The sequence below is a fragment of the Haplochromis burtoni genome, unplaced genomic scaffold (assembly GCF_018398535.1).
Source record: "Haplochromis burtoni strain Fernald_Lab_line unplaced genomic scaffold, NCSU_Asbu1 Contig_704, whole genome shotgun sequence".
NCBI classification, from domain to species: Eukaryota; Metazoa; Chordata; class Actinopteri; order Cichliformes; family Cichlidae; genus Haplochromis; species Haplochromis burtoni.
This window is the reverse complement of record NW_024583065.1, coordinates 137509-154903: the sequence shown is the minus strand read 5'-3', so window position 1 is coordinate 154903 and position 17395 is coordinate 137509. Positions and strand designations below refer to the sequence as shown.

At 41.2% G+C, this 17395-nt stretch overlaps 1 protein-coding gene across 1 annotated transcript in view; it reads left to right on the top strand.

Moving 5' to 3' along the window:
- Positions 1-17395, top strand: part of trappc9 (trafficking protein particle complex 9) — a gene marked incomplete at its 5' end in the record, with an annotated part of 200264 nt that overhangs the window by 48671 nt on the left and 134198 nt on the right. The window contains 1 exon segment of the mRNA XM_005949770.3: positions 3752-3870. Within this exon segment, the coding sequence (XP_005949832.2) occupies positions 3752-3870 (119 nt within the window).

Sequence of the window (17395 nt, the reverse complement as noted above, 5' to 3'; positions counted from 1 at the left end):
GCCACAGCCCCGTCCTCCAGGGCATGAAGCCGATCATGTTAAGGTTGTTGACGTGGCTTAGTGTGTCCACCAGAGGACAGTCTGCAAATTCCCTGTTTGCAACACAGCTCCTACAACCAGTTGAGCCAAGCAAATTCGGGGAGAGCGTAAGTGAGTGCATAACTACAAATAACAAATATATTTGCAGTGACTAATATTTGAGCTGTCATAGTGTAACCATTGTAATACCTCGTCCATCCATCTGCTTCCGCTTATCCTTTTCAGGGTCGCGGGGGGGCGCTGGAGCCTATCCCAGCTGTCATAGGGCGAGAGGCGGGGTACACCCTGAACAGGTCACCAGTCTGTTGCAGGGCTGGTGACCATTTGCGTTTACATTCAATCCCGCATTCACACCTATGGGCAATTTGGATTAACCAATTAACCTATCCCCACTAACTGCATATCTTTGGACTGTGGGAGGAAGCCGGAGTACCCATGCAAACTCCACACAGAAAGACCCCGGCCTGATGGTGGAATTGAACTCAGGACCTTCTTGCTGCGCGGCAACAGTGCTAACCATTGTATTAACATTAAGAGGCAACTAGGTTTGTTGCTTTCATTTACAAAAGCACCATTTTTGGTGGGCGAGTATTGAGTTACTTATTTCTGGTGGTATTTTTTACCAGCTATTAAATTGCTGGTATTGTGAAATCTCTGCTTAGTAGTTCAGCTAATATCCATCTGATATCACTTATGGTTGTAAATTACAGCAAGATAAATCATTCATTTCTTTTTTAATGCAGTAGTAGCTTTGTATCTGAGTCCTGCAGCTACGCTTTGCAGCAGAATATGCAGTATTGGCTCTAATAACTGCGGGAGACAGTTGGTTCTGCTTTTTTCTTCAGTATTATATGATAATTAGTTTTTCTTCAATAATATAAAATACAATTACTTACACATAAGTTGCATTTCACCTGACATTTATTACATGAACATGATATTAGACCCACCTCAAACATATTATTGTGGCAACGCAGTGAAAACAGCGCGACTGTATCTTTGCACGGTAATAAGGTGCAACTTTCTTGTTTGGCTGGAAAAAAGCTCCTCATTCAGCACAAAACTGCAGAAAGAAGCAATTACCTACCAGCTGTTAAACACAGTCGAGCAAAAAAAGATTTTTCTCCAGATTCAAGTTATTATTTGTCTTTCATTTGCCAGGTGGCCAGAAAAAAGAGACTCCAAATGAATAACAGTGTAACTGTTAGATGTGTAAATAAGCAGCTTGTTTGCAATAAAAGTTGATGATAAAAGTTGATGATAAAGTAAATCAGTGCTGTGTTCTCAACTTGTTTCTGTTGCCCCCAGGTGGCCCCAGAAGTCTGTTATTGTAGGTGTACCTAAATGAAGCCTCTGGTTAGATCAAAGTCCCCTTTATCTGCAGCAGGTGGGCAGAGGATAATTAATTAGTTTGAGAATTTTCTCAAAAAGTGCCTGGGTCCTTACTAACACGTTCCGAATCGAGAATCAGGCCTTTATTTAAAATAGACTGTAGTTGGAGACGAAAGAGCCCGAAGCACTGTGTGTTTGAACAAACTGTTCTTATTTATTTCATCAAAAAAATATGCAAGAAGGAAATCTGTGTGTTCTTTCTACCGTTTATGAATTCTTGCTATTTTTACTAAGATTTTTTCTCATCTGCTCACAATTGTTACGGCTATATTCATTTGTTTTTCCTGCCAAGTTGTTAGTCGGAAATGCAACATATCCATGTTTATTGGTTGTTGTTGTATTTTTAGCATAATCCAAATTTTCACTTAAATGAATTCTAGCAGCACAGTAGTGTAATCCTTTAGTACAAGCAAGTCCCTTTGACAGAAGTCCTCTTCCATGTGGTTCTATTGAACGGTTTTCTATGTAGCTATTTTAGAGTTGGACAGTTTGTGAATATGTCCATCATGAACCCAATAGCCCAAGCTGCTGCAAAGGCCGGTAATTTCCCTTCTCTAGGGGGAAATTGCAGGGCTTTTTATCCTGCTGACGTCGGAGAGTGACATGATTCCTTTGACGTCAGAGCTTAAGCTGTGGGCGTCATTTTTGTGTATTGTTTCAGTGAGTTCAAAGCGCAGCAGCCCCTCTGGTGGTGCCTAACAGCTGCTGATTGTGCAGCTGCTCCTGTGTCCATGCTGCTTCTCTCAGGTCATGGACATAAAATCATTCATTCATATCCTCATGCACAAAATAGTACCATAAACCCAGTGATCTCAGATTTTCTGTTATTTAAAAGTTTGAAAATCAGAAAAGCCGTAGAGCAATTGTGATGCAATAGATGAACTATGTTTGCTATCTAATAAGAAAAATGATAACAGCAGGCTGAGATAAAGTCCACTAATATTTTGTATCATTGGGTAAACCTCTGCTGTGTATAGACATGATTTTATGTCAGTGACAGCAGAGAAATTGTTAGATCTCTCAGTGTAATGCAATATATGCTGACAGCACTACACACTAGAACTTACAGAATGAACATAAAGGTTAATCAAGACCTTTCGGAACAGCATAACTTGAAAGGTTCATCACTGTGTGTTAGTTTCAGGGTACCCACTAATTTCGTCTGACCCCAAGTCGTGCTCATGCTAATTGTTGCTGTCCTGATTAAGTTAGTTATCTTTGAGCATGTGTGCAAGTTACAGTAACTGATGCAGAAATATGTATTACTAATATTTAGCTGTGTGCTGGCAGTTATCAGAGGTGTACCAACTTAGCCTATAAAATAACCCATGCAGAGTATTGATGGGGGCTCAGGTTTCGCCCATTGGCTTTTTGGAGGGACCACCAGGAGCCAATTAACAGCAAGAAAGGGAAGTGAGAGTCCAGTAGTGAGGAAGCAGCACACATACAATTAGGACCTTTCTCCCTTTTATAGAACATGTAAGTTGCCTAAACTAAATAATAAGAAAAAGAGAATGAAGAAATGTGAGAGATTTAGATAAAGATTTCGTCTGAATACGCCTGAAACAGAGTCCCCCTTTATAATTATGTTGTGTGTCATATAGTCGTAGTCATATAGTTGACAGATTGGAATTAGGCCTCACTTACAGGACCACATACAGAACATAATGATGCTAACAGATTAGACCAGGGGTGTTTTCACACCTGGTGCGTTTGGTCCGTTGGTGATCGCCAACCTCGATCCAGACCAACTATCAGGCTCACGTTGCAAGATTGAGCTAAAACGCTTCTGTGGTCTGTTTTGTATTGTATTCTGGGATGCGGCAAGGTACTATATATGTGCAAGAGTCTGTAAAATATAGTTACTACTACTAGTTAGCAATACATTTTATGATTTCAGTTCACATTTGAGGAAATTCACACATAGTTTGGTACCAATTCTTTTAACATTTTAGCTGCACTTCTTTCTTTTGGGTCTTAATTAAAGACTAGCCTCTAAACTGTCTCTGTACTACGGTAAGTGTTGCTCCTCATGGTTTTGGCTTCTGCTGAAATTGTAGACCTGCCATGCTGAGTGAATTGTCTGTCAAAAGTTTAAAAACACTAAACAGTTGTTTTGGTTTGCATCAGATCTAATTTAGGTCTTTCTGAGCTTTCTAAGCACTACCCCACGAAGGAACCTCAGGAGCGACGATATTTTATAATGATACCCAACAGTTGTAGAAATACTCGAACCACAAATGATGCAAATGCTCTGCCAACCTCAATTTAATGATTTCTTGTTTTTTTCTGACTGTGTTTTGCTGTGCTTTGTCAACAGATGGAATCAGTGTGACGGGCTTACCAATCTCCAGTCCCCTCCGCCAAGTCCTCAAACCCAGGGCTGAAACCAAGCCCGTCGGCAGCGAGTCCAGCAAGGCTGAGTACAGCCACATTAAGGTGACTAAATAAAAGCCTCTCTGAAGTGCGTGGGGAAGAAAGGAAACCTTTGCTCAGTTCAAAATGCAAACAGTCTGTTTCTTGTGCTTTCTGGCTTGTTGTATGGTTTAGTGAAAATCCATTTTCATCCTTGTCCAATCTCACTGCACCTTTTCTCAAATGATAAGTATCTCTGGCTAGTTTCTTTACTTTCTTACTTTGCCTCTGTCTCTCTTCCTGTTCACACCAATAGCTCTGTATACTGTGTGTGCATGGTTTTGCACAATTTACTGTCAATTAGACTTCCTTGTAAATGTCTGTGGAAGCAGTGTGTTTATGTGGATGGTAATACATCTTGGCTCCTGATGCACTCTGCTCATTGAATCTGAGTTGTAGACACGAGGAGAACATCTTAGGTTTTTGTACAAAAATAGCAAGAGTGAACAGGAGAATAAATTAGACTAGGTAATAAAGAGTGGTGGAAAGGAGACCGGCAGAATGAGAATGCACAGGATCAGCAGGGGATGTAGTTTCACTGAGGACTTGTGGGTATCTGAAGGGTAGAAATGGGCGGTCTGACTGAGTCTAGTTGCTGAGGGTTCACCTGTAGCACAGCAGACACCTGCAAGTGTGGAGACTGCATTGTGTTGCCTTTGAAAGTCACAATGCCACAATACCTGTGAAAGCTTTGTCCTGTATGAATCATCCAGAGAATACATATTTTGTTTGATGTTCACATGTGCTACCGAACACATCTTTTCCATTGAAAAGTTTGATAGGATGATGACTAATTGTTGGGAGGGGGAAAAAAAAAGAAAAACCTTTTTTCATAGTCTAAGCCTTGGTGAACTTAGAAGCTTCTGCAAGGACTTGTCTAGCACTTACATTATCTTATAAAGGGAAAAAATGACTGGGCCAAATGATCGTAGATGAACAAAAAGTGGATATTGTGCTTTATACTATATTTCTTTAACTTAATGTAAAGATTTGGTTATACTGCATAATGCAAAACTGCTTATTATATTTGTTTTTTGTGTGTTTTGTGTGATTAATGGCCATCTAAACAGAAAAAACTTAAAACAAAATGTAAAATTTCTTTTTATTAAGTATATACAATTATTAATAGTTGAAGCTCATATCATACATGGCCAAGAATTTAAGAAAATTGGGTTGGTGTATGTATAAATAATTCCTGTTAACCAGGTGAGAGAAGAAATTCCTAATATATTCACCTCAGATGCAAAGCTTTAGCTATGAGCAAAGAGGCCCCACCCACCTGTTGTTCGAGCTGGCATGAAGGGAGGGGAAAGGAAAGTAAACAGCTTTTTTCAGACAGGGGATGAACTGAGGGACTGCACCAGTGCCCAGGATGAGATGCATGAGGATTATTTGGAATCATGCAGAGTAACTCCAGCAGAGACAAAGAACAAAAATATGGAGCTGGAATTTAAATGACAGGATATCTTTGTGTTTTGAGCCTTTTTGTTTATGGTTTGGATAATCTGCAGTGCAAGGTCAAAAGCAGCTGCAATATTAGTTTGTTCAGAGAGAACATCTTATTATCAAAATTCTATTTTAATTTTCTGTACTTCCTAGACAGAGTTTTATGTATTGTTACGTTCCCCTGGGGGGGTCTAGGCGGTGAGGGGGGAGTAACAAAAGTGACCGGGTCAGAAAAAGGAGTCAAGGAGGCAAAACAGTAAAATGAAACAGTTTTATTGAAGTAATTCAACTAAAAGAGACGGACAAGCCGCTATCACCATAAAAGTAACACAAACAAAACTCAGGCGTTGGTCAGTAATGCCAAAAAGTCAAAAGGAAAACGCAGCTCACTAGCTGGAAACACCACAAACACTCAGCTCACTAGCTGTACCCACACAAATGGCACTCTGTTTTAAACATGAACCGGAAAAAGGGTCAACCAACGGCAGCTCAGGGTTAGTTGGCCTCGTACACTGGTTACGGGATGCTACCGAGCAACTGTGCTCCAGGTTTAGCCTTTTAGTAGGCCTGGCAGGCTTCTCAGTTTGAGAGCCACGACTGACTTTACTCAAAACAGGCCCCTTTCGTGTTGAGTGGGCTTTCTGTTTGAGTGCCAGTCTGACACAATTGGCAACCACATGGCCAGGCTTGTGACAGAAAAAAAACACAGTTTGGGCCTAGGTCTTAACACTATAACTGCGTTTTCCTTCTTAGCTGGCCCACTTTGACCTGTCCAGGCTGCGCTATAGTGCAGAGGGATATCCTGTCCTACCGCACTTGCTGTAGGAGTCAGCTTAAACTCATCTGCCAGGGTGGCAGCTTGCTGTAGAGTTGTAACCCTCTGTTCACTTAAATAAAGGGCCACAGACTTAGGAACAGAGTTTTTAAAATCCTCCACCAGCATAAGCTCACGTATGGACCCCACATCATTAACCTGGCTTGCCGCACACCACCTATCAAAGAGCCTCACCTTCTCCCTGGCGAAGTCAAGATAGGACTGTCCCTGCGCCAACTCCAACCCTCGAAAATGCTGCCTGTAGGCCTCAGGTACCAGTTCATAGGCTTGGAGGACGGCACTTTTGATCTTTCCATAAACCAGGCCGTCCTGCCTAGACAGACCAGAACACGCTGCTTGAGCCTTACCTGTCAACCGACACAGCAACATCACCCCCCACACATCTTGAGGCCACTGCAGTGCAGTTGCCAGGCGTTCGAACACACTGAAAAAGCTGTGAACACTGGATTCACAGAAGTCTGGAACCAGGTGAATGTTATTGCTCACAAACAAGCCTCTAGACACCTGTACACTAACAGCTGTGTCAACCATTTTGGGGATGGTGAAGGGTTAGAAAAACACAACCTAATTAAGACAATTAACAGACCACTACACAACTTACTTTAGCTGACCAACTTAGCTCTCGCCACACACCTTAACAAAACAACTTACCCAGTTCCAAAACCTTGCCCTGCCTATCTTCCGGAGCGTGCTGGGCTCGAGGCAACTTTAAAGGCAGAACTTCAGCGACCGGAGCCCTGAATTGCCTACCCCCAACAGAGAATTAATCCCCACCCAGGATTACTCCAAAAATAACAAAGGCAAAATAACAAAAGAGTGCCTGAAGGAGGAACTCAGAAAGCTCAGCTGGACACTCACCTACCTTAACTGGGAAGTTATGAATCTCTAAAAGGTGACAAAGCGAGATAATAAAAAAAAACCCATATCCAACACAGAACTCCCTTTTCAAATATCCCGGACGAGCCCCCACTTGTTACGTTCCCCTGGGGGGTCTAGGCGGTGAGGGGGGAGTAACAAAAGTGACCGGGTCAGAAACAGTAAAATGAAACGGTTTTATTGAAGTAATTCAACTAAAAGAGACGGAAAAGCCGCTATCACCATAAAAGTAACACAAACAAAACTCAGGCGTTGGTCAGTAATGCCAAAAAGTCAAAAGGAAAACGCAGCTCACCAGCTGGAAACACCACAAAACACAGTTCACTAGCTGGAAACACCACAAAATACAGCTCACTAGCTGGAAACACCACAAACACTCAGCTCACTAGCTGTACCCACACAAATGGCACTCTGGCCCAGAGCTCACCCTGCTCTGGGCTTAAATGCCTTTAATTGCTGATGGGAGTCGGCTGTACAGGAGGGAAAGGTGGCACCTCAGGCAGGAGGTAGTGGGACACGCCCACACAGGCACCCTCAGGAGAGAGAGAGGCCCTGCTAGGGCCGTAACAGTATTCTCAATGACGCTAGGCCAACTGTCATTGATTGTATCTTGTTGGATCGGATGCATGAAGATTTTTTTTATTCTTTTCTTCATTCTGTACTATCTCTTTCTCATTTTGCATAACACTTTTTCTGGTAAAACTCTTTTTGGATTTGCTGGATAAGTTGTTAAATATCCATTGTTTAAGATGGGCTGGACATTTTAATCGGTGGTTAGGCTTATTAGAGGCAGAGTTTGATTCTGGGTTTAAAAGCAGAATATGGTGCACGAACCTCCATAAAAAGACAATTACAAAGAGACTCTGGTCGTGCTAGAGTTCTGCCTTTGAGCAGGTTGTAAGGACGTGAGCTTTTTCTTTTCTTTCTTGTAGATGTATTGTTGGACATGCAGTAGACACCAGAGTGATTCATTTCACTGTGTGCACAATAGACGCCTATGCCTGCATGCTATAGCAAATTTATTCTGGGTTTGCAGCTGTATGACTCATTGTTGTTATAGGGTGTATTGTTTTCAGCACTTTGACTCAAACCTACAGGACCCAGCACACTTTTAATGCATTTTGACGTACAAGGGAGGAACAGGTATGGCATTGTTCAACATCCCAGCAAATAAGTTGGGTTGAGTGGATTCTATCATTCTTGGATGACTGTACACAGAATATTAATAACTGTGATTTTTCTAACAAGCTGTGTGTTTGTATGTCTTGAAAGCTTTCAGTCAAAATCGGGTGTGGACCATGTATGGACTGCTTAAGAGGCACCGTTGCTGTAAAAGTGGACAATCCAGAGTCTGTTTCACGCATTTCCACCAAAATAAAACAATAAGAGTGCCAGCATCAGTACAACACCACAACAATCCGTCACCCAAAGTTGGACCCACCGACTTCTTTGGCTTTGGAAGGGGTTAGCACAAATACTTTCCCTAGGAAGTTACCCCAGCTTCTGCTACATGTTATATAATAATGAGCTCTGAAACATGCAGAAATGTGGGTGGGTTCCTTAATGACAGAAACAGAATTTGCTCGTACCGACTCCACGTTGATCAAAACGAAGCAGCTGATTTGTTTTCAAGTGCACTCTGCTAAAGTTCATTGGCTTTAAAGCTTTAATGGCAAACCACAAGATTTTATGAGAGCAGCTTTGTTGTTTTAGTATTAGTAAACAAGCTTACATAGTAATAAATCTGTTTGATTGTAAGGAGCAGTCAAGCCCAGTTGGTTTATTTTGAGTAAAAAGGAAAAAGATTGCTTAAGCCATTAGATCAGTAGTGGTGACCATCAGGTAAATGTATTCCTTTAATATACAGATCTATATTGAGATGTACGCTGTTTATGTTTTTATAGCCTCTTTCATATCACTGACCTCGTTATGACACCAGAGAAAGGGGACATAAAAGGTTCATGTGCTGCACGGCTTACTGTCAGTCAAAAGAATTTGATTTCACCCCTTGACACAGGATGATAGAGGACGCCATCCCTAAAACAGGCACTCTGTGTGACGTCACCAATGTAAACGCTAGTAGACTCAAATAAAAATCAAAGCAGAAACAGGAGGATATATGTGTAAAAGCACCCATAGAGGTCAAGTTTGGCGTGTAACATCTCAGACGTTCTTGACGGACATTGAAATTTAAACATGCTTTTCGCAACTTTAATACCCCGTAGCATCAACACGGAACAGCAATTACATACATTACATAACATACATTACATAGGACAAAGGCTCACAGTACAAGACAGATTCCAGCATAAAGGTAGGAAACAAAGGATGATGTGGCTTCATGAAGTAGAGTGAACAAGCAACCCAGCTAGCTGCTGCTGCATTGGGTTGGCAAGAAATTTGTTTGCGTGAGCAGATATGCTCATGTTTGTGAGACAAAACCCGGTTTTATCCAGCGAAGCCTCTACCAACTGGAATTTGATCAGCGTCGAGGGGACAAGAACGGCCAACATCAGAAGGACATTGAATTCATTATTGATTTTGGGGGTCACATCTGACCCTGAGCTCCTCTGTTTTGGCTAAAGTTATTTAACATTAGCTCACCTGCTAACCTGGATAAACTGTATAAGGTTGGTCTTTTTTCCAAATTCATTTAAAAACTTAAATTCCAAACTTGCCATAACCATATTCATAGTAACTAGCTTGGTAACGACGAATCATTTGAACCTCATTAAATGTTGCCCTTTTTTAGCATTTGCATTGACAGCATTCATTTACCGATTTTAACCATTATGCAGTTGCACAGATATTGCAGAGAGCCGAATTTGGCACTGAGCACAATAATTGCTGTTATTAAATCCAATCTGTGGTTTTATGGGATTGTCCAATATTGATATTTTTGCGACATGGTTGTTTCTGGGAAGCAATTTATGCGTGAATGCCAGCAGCGCTTTCTTCCATATGTCTTCTCTCGTCCATTCGTCTTCTCTTTCTATATTGGTAAGACATAGTAGCAACCCACATGAATTCACAAACCCAGTGAAGAAGAAGTGTTTACATCGTAGAAACTTTAAACATTGCTATTGTAACGAGATGGCTTTCTAACCATTTGATCATCCTTTATGAACTCTCTCCATGTTTTAGTGCCTTTTAGCATACAGCTACTGTTATATGAATACTGTTAATTCGTCATTGTGTGTGCGTGTGATTGGATGAGAGAGAATTTGTATTAGCTGATAATAACGGTTTTTGGCCGGGGGATGGATGGACAGATGCACCGGAAATTGAAACCCTTCTAGCCAAACTGGCTTGGCACTACAGTACCCTGTTCTCTGTGTATCTCCGTCTTTGCTGGGCCAGTGAAGTGTGAATTTGTTTCTAGCACCTATACCAAATTTGTCTACTATTAACTGACAGGCATATGCTTCTACACGCTTTCTTCAATAAATCATATTCCTTCATGTTTTGTAAATATGGTCAATGTGTTATCTGGCACTGTTGTGTTTCTTGGCATGAATATTTGCAGACTATGAGTAAGTGCAATCAATCATGACTGATCTGTATTCAGCACAGGAGGAGTCCACATGTTTATCTCACTGACCTTCCATCGCTCAATCTTAACACCTGTTTTTCAATGCTTCTACCAAACTGCAAATGCCTGTGGGCTTGAAAATGTGTGTGTGCTGTCAGGGTGGAATGGATCCACAGTAGGTGAAGGAGACGTGGCTGCTCGGATGTGCCGTTTTTCCCGATTATCTTCAAATCTTCAGGCACTCATCTCCTGCGAGAGCGAGGGCATGTCCTTAACTGGGTTTCCTTGACACTGTCAATTACTTTACTCACCTCGTCACCATAGCTTTATGCTTCAGTCTGTCCTGAGTGGGAGTCCATCACCTCGTGAAGCTCAGTTCTATTTGATTGTGGTGCCAGAACCTTGGTCGTGGACACAAACATCTGATGTGCTTGTCTCTGTTGAAAACATGAAACTTACTTGGAGTGGGAGCAGCTGCAGAGTTTTTTGTGTGGATTCTAGTGTAGGGTGACCTGAGTAACAGTAATCCCACTTTTGTGATTGTGCATGACTCACTATAACACCGGCTGGTGTGCAGTCCAGTTCATTCACTTAGCCCTCCTGTGAACCTTTCTTTGGCGCTCGCTCGATGTCATCAGGGGCATTTCGAGGGGAAGCTGTGCTACAGAAATAGGCTGGCCCCTCAGACACGTTCGACGATTATCTTCAAAACGCCAAATGTCCAGCGTGCTGTGAGACTGCATCCAGTGCAATTTTGCTCTCCTATTCATAATGCCACATTATTGGAGTATAGAGATTGAGGTTAGAGTGTAGATGTATGTGCTCCTCTGAGGGAAACATTCTAGGACAGAGAAAGCTTTTACCGGGCTTCCTTGTGCCCGAATCAGGGGTCTTAGAGTGCACAATTTTCTATGCGACTTGCACCTCCTAACCCAGCCAAATATGAAATGAAATAGTCTCATTGCAGGTGGTTATTATTGAAGACATTTCTGCAGTAATGTCTCTGATAGGGGCTCCCAAAGTGGATTTGATGCTCAGAGCCTTTTCTATTCTCTGCTTATACTTTATGTATAATTGTGTCTGTTCAACAATTTCACTGTTGGTTTATAAAGTAAACCTCATCCCTGATCTGTAGCTTCCTGAGGTCTTCCTGAGTAGCTTCACAGCATTGCATGGCAGTAATAATGTGAAGGCATCATTCTGATTATCAGTTGAATCAACACCTCTAAAACACTTCAAACAAAATATTAAAACCTTAAAATACTAACATTTTGTTCCTTCTAAAGAATGACTTCGTTGTCCAGCTACAAGCAAGTCATTTTCACCAGCTTTCAGTGGAATTGTCCACACATTCAGGACCCTCAGGTGGCTTCGGTGAATTAAGAGACTTCAGCAGAAATGATCCGAACCAAAGAAACTCTGTCTAGGCCTAAAACCTGCTCTATTTGTCAGATTTCTTTAGCTGTGCCTTAGTCTTCCACTGAGTGAAAATGATAACAGCCTGTAGCCTATAGATTTGCACTTGGATAATGTTTTTGTGAAAGAATAATAACATCTGTCAGGCTGGAATTGTTTGTGACTTCCTCAGCATGCTAATGCAATAGCCAGCAATCTGTCTGCACAGCTATCTGCTGTTTCTGTGTATTGAGTCTCTTTGGATCTGAAGTCTTTTCTTTCTGCTTTTTGATCATTTCAATAAAAAAAACTATTCATTATTGGTTAGTTTTAAATTCATCATGGTCTTCTCAGCTCATATAGGACTAAAGTCCACAAAGACACTCAACAGCAGTTGTGTAAAAACACTACGGTGTCAAAGATTGTGGCTACATAATCACAGACAGTGACAGAAGAGTGCAAATGACAGCTTAAGTTTAGAAAAATCAGTTTAGCAGTTCAGACTAAAAAAACAAACAAGGGAAAAGAAGTTAAATGGTCTGAAACATTGTTACAAACATTCACTCATGCTTATATACACAACAATGGAAATTTTAGATTTTTGAATAGGATGTAAATGGAAACCAGACAACACATGACACACATTTCAAACACGTGCCCGAGCCGATGGGTTCAAATGGGGTTCAGCTCATGTGAATATTTAGTTAAAATATCCTCAAACTAGTAATACTGTGTGAGGTTGTGGTTATAAACATAAATCTAGATGATTCTGTATCCGTTAATGTAGAAACACTCGTTAGTTCTTATGAGTTTAGGAGCTAAATTTTCGAAATCTCTTCAGGAAGCATCGACTCAGCAAACTTCAAAAACCTTTCCAGGATTTATTCTTTTTTTGTTACCTTTTGAACCTCATAACACACCATTACTATGTCATAACTTGAGCAAGGTTTTATTTATTTTCAGATTGTCGGTAAGTCCCAGACACACACATATTCCAAGACATTCATCTTAAACATCCTGGCAACAAGGAAAATTGAATCGTGCTTGAGAAAAGCTAATGTAAGCACTTTTGAAACCGTAGACGAGTGTGCCTATGGCTGTGTGCAGTGAGAAAGAGCTATGCCTTTGGAAAAGAAATGCTGTCCAACACACACACACAGTTGGGTGAGTGTTGGGGGTGGGCGGGCAGAGCTTCTTCAGGCCTAATCAAATCCAGTAGAGACAGTCAGAGTCGGCTTGCTGCCTGCCAACCAACCTGCCTGCTATTTTTAGAAGCCCAGCCCTGCCGATGGCAGTTCAGCTCTCTCCACATATACAGATCCCGGCTCGTGATAGAGATATTTATAACTGCCACAGTTGTCTGCCCAAGTGTGAAACTCCAGCTGAACAACTGAATGATTTTCTCCTCTGTGGCGTAGGATTAAAAATGTTCTTTCTTATCTCTCCCCTTTGGCTTATCCACAACCAACTTTATGTTCAGTTGTATAGCGCTTTGGGTTGAGATATTTGAAGACTGTGTGAATTTAGCTATAGGATGCTGTGCCTATGGAAGAAATTAAGCATTTAAAGCTGATTGCAGGTTTGTGTCAGGCCATTTTCCGCGAGATGTGGCATTTTCTCACTCTTTTTTTTATTTTTTTGTGCTTTGTTTTAGCAATGGGTGTCTAGAGTGAAAACTGATGCATTTATGCGTGTCACCCCAACCTGTGCTTACCTCAGAACTCCGTCCCCTCATGCTAAACTAAGCTCCTTGCATATAGCTTCTTTTTTTTCCTGCTGTTTTTAGTTATGTGACAACCCCAAGATTTATAGACTCTGAAACTGGTCATGACGCTGGGAATCAAATCTGAAATGACTGTTAAATGTTTCCAAAGACTTCTGAAAAATATGCGTTTGTTGTTTCAACCCACTGTTAGTTGCATCAGCTATGTAGTTTGTCAGTGCAAATAGCATTTTCTCTTTCTAAAAGACTGAACTCTCTCGTGTCTGATTTGATCATTCCATATCACACCATAAAATTTTGGAAATCCACTGCGAGACCAAGTAGAAGCCTTCACTTTGTTAGAATTTAGGTTGTGTTTTTCAGTTAACATGACATTAACAGTTGGACGCTTTCCATTTATTTAGTTAAAATGTTGGATAGTAGTTAAGTCAGATGAACTGATATGGCAACTGTTCAAGACTAGACACAGTCTGTGAGCAACTGCTAGCAATGCAGAGACTATAGCATTGTGACAGTGGAAATTAGTTATTAGATTATCGTCATGTTTTTTTCCCCAATCTAACCACTTATTGTTAGTTATTATTGCTGCCATAGACGTCATACTACAATGACCCTGAAGTTATAGACGAATCCACGTCAGATAGCATGCAAATTTATCTAAATGGCACTCACCAGTGTATTGAAAATGAATGAATGGGATGTTTAGTGTTGGCCAAGCAATGGCATCTCACCAAGAAATCTAAAAGTGCAGCACAAAGTGAACATTATTATCTCATCTTTACCTGAAGGAGCTTTTTCAAGATGAGCACAATTCATACAATTCAGCACAGTTAATAACACGTTTTCTTTCCGGGCTATCAAAGGAGCTTGCAAAGAAAAGCGTCTGGACTTCTTTAAGTTGCTTGAAGACGTTTCACCTCTCATCCGAGAAGCTTCTTCAGTTATAAGGTCAAATGGTGGAGAGTCCCAGATATAAACCTAGTGGGAGTATCCCCCCACAGAGGGACAAAAGGACCCCCTGATGATCCTCTAATCACCTGAGCCAAGGTGTGAAACTGGGTGTGGGTCCCAATCAGCCAGAGTTTCGGGTGAGCTCATTGTGAAACCTGGCCCCACCTTATCATGCGAATTCCTGAGGTCAGATGGCCCAGGATGTGAGTGGGCGTTAAGGCGTCTGGGAAGGGATCTCAAAACTGGATTATAGATGGCAGAGAGTTGGTGTCGTAAACCCCCGCCTCTGTTCAAAGATGGTCGCTCACAGTGGACATAGATGGCTTCTTTCACTCCTCTTTCAAACCATCTGTCACTAGGTTTATATCTGGGACTCTCCACCATTTGACCTTAGAACTGAAGAAGCTTCTTGGATGAGAGGTGAAACGTCTTCAAGCAACTTAAAGAAGTCCAGACGCTTTTCTTTGCAAGCTCCTTTGACTACGATGACCTGGATGACTGAGAACCTTCACAGACATATTTTCCGGGCTATCCATTACTACCGGTCTTTATCCAAAACGCTAGTTATTGACGTCTATAGAAAATTGCATGTCTTAGCAGAGAATGTGAGTTGACGCTGCACTGTCACTCCCATGAGAAGAGTAATGTTAGTCGTTCCAAATATTGACTTTAAGCTCATTAGAATTGTACAGATGCTGCTTTTTTTGCTTCATATACTGTATGTCCGTGTGTGTTTGCACGATTCAATAAATCACTGCACCTATTTCCTCACCTTTTTGTTTTGTTTTTTTCCAAGGTGTGGCTCGAGGCTTTTTGCCCAGTACAGTAACTAATGCTTATTACAAAAGCTGAAAAATGAAGTACTGTGTTTTTCACTTCCAGGGCTCCACACTGGTGTAATAACAGAAAGCTTTGATATCAAAGCTCACTTTGGTTGTAAACAAGTCAATAGCGTTTTATTCACAGAGACACAAGATAAAAGCAATAATTCAGTCAACCTATGATTAGACTTCCTGTGTACCCAGACATCTTGGCTTTGGCCTCTGTATCATGGTGGATAGTATCAGTCTCTGAAGGCTGAACTGAACTTTACTGCGACAAAGAGAAAAGATTTTGTAGACTTGTGTTCTTGAGAGTTGAGGGAATGTAAAATAATGGAGAATAACCAAAAGGCATAATCATCATGAGCTGTAAGTAGACAGAAAACCCACTCACTGCGCAGTGCCATTGGATTTGTTCCTACAAGCCATTTATTTCCCTGTGCTTTATTTACCTGTTGGCACTACAGTCGTCACTGATTGTGGTTTGAAATCCTGCCTGTGAACCACAGCTGTGCCCATAGCACCTTTACTTTTCCCTACTTTATCAGCATATGGCTGCCTGTTGTCTCCGGGCTGCAGCAGGTACATCGCTCGTGCCTCAGTGCGAGTTGACGTGAGGAAACATGAGCAGGGAGAAATGGGAAAATAGATGGTGTTAAGGCTGGGGGATGTGTCACCAAGATGTAGTGTGGAAGCCTCCAGAGATTTCTAGATTTCTTATTATATTTTATTTTGCCTCTGTTTTGCTCTTTGCTACAAAAATGTAAGCAAGACATGCTATGGACTCTTTCATGCTCCAGGTAGCGGTTTGATGAGCTCAGGTGTATAATTTACTGCATTTCCTTCTATATAAAATACAAACAAAACAGAACTACAGTTGAGTGTGAGCCTTGTTTTTTACCCCCTTTTGGTTGTTTGCCTTACACGTAGCTTTTTCTTTAAAGGTTAGTGAATGCATCACTCATTAAGTTAAACCTCTGAGCTTTACCCAAGTGAGAATCGTTTATATTTGAGCAAACTGTGAAAGGGAGAACTTGATTTCCTCTGAGAGTCATCAAGCCTGTCGCTTCAGAGGAAATCTTTAGAGCCTAGTTGCAACATGCAAAGGGAGCACCCATTTCTAATAGCAGAAACATGAGTCGTCTTATTCAGTATTAGCTCTTTCATCCTGGCTGTGCTCGTATATAAATGCACAGGGAAGACTAGTCGGTGTCATTCATCTTTTCCCCGATGGCCTGTCACGGCTACGTTAGCGCTAACGCTGTGATTTGGGACCTCCTGTCTCTAACTGATGGCCAAATGATCTGGTCCATTAAGACATGTTCCCCAGGGACATCTGAGTTTTGTATTCTTCTTTCTAATTACTACTCATGTAAAATGCACAACTCTGTCTGAGCTCCCAGGCAGCTTTTTATTAGCTAAGCAACAGTTGGTCGACTGGCTTGTCCCCATAGGTCTTTGGATTTCAGAAAGATTTCTTTATTGGTATTTTTGTCTTCTATCTTTTAATAAACCGAACCTAAACATAAGTATATGTCATATTTAAAGTGATGGTGAAGAAATAGAATGTACAAATAGGATTTAAATGGTAAAAATATTTCTCAAATCTGAAGTCAAATTTGTGTAAAGAAGATTAACCTTTAGGCCAAATTGGTTCTACATAAAAACCGGGGAGGTTTCAAGGGAACCTGTTACACTCCAACACTCCACTTTGGCAATTTGTTAGTTCCAGTCATACCAGAAGTATATAATGAATAGAATATTTAACAGACCAGAATGTGACGTGAAAGCTACAGTTGTAAGAGTTTTCTTTTACTGCACTTTATGGACTCGTGTGAAAATACACCCATGATTTAAAAGCTTATAGAATCACGTGTAGCCACAAACCTCTCTCTCACACGATCTTTGTTACAACGTTGCTTCAGTTCATTGAGGTTTGTGAACATTTGTTTATGCACAGTTCTTTTAAC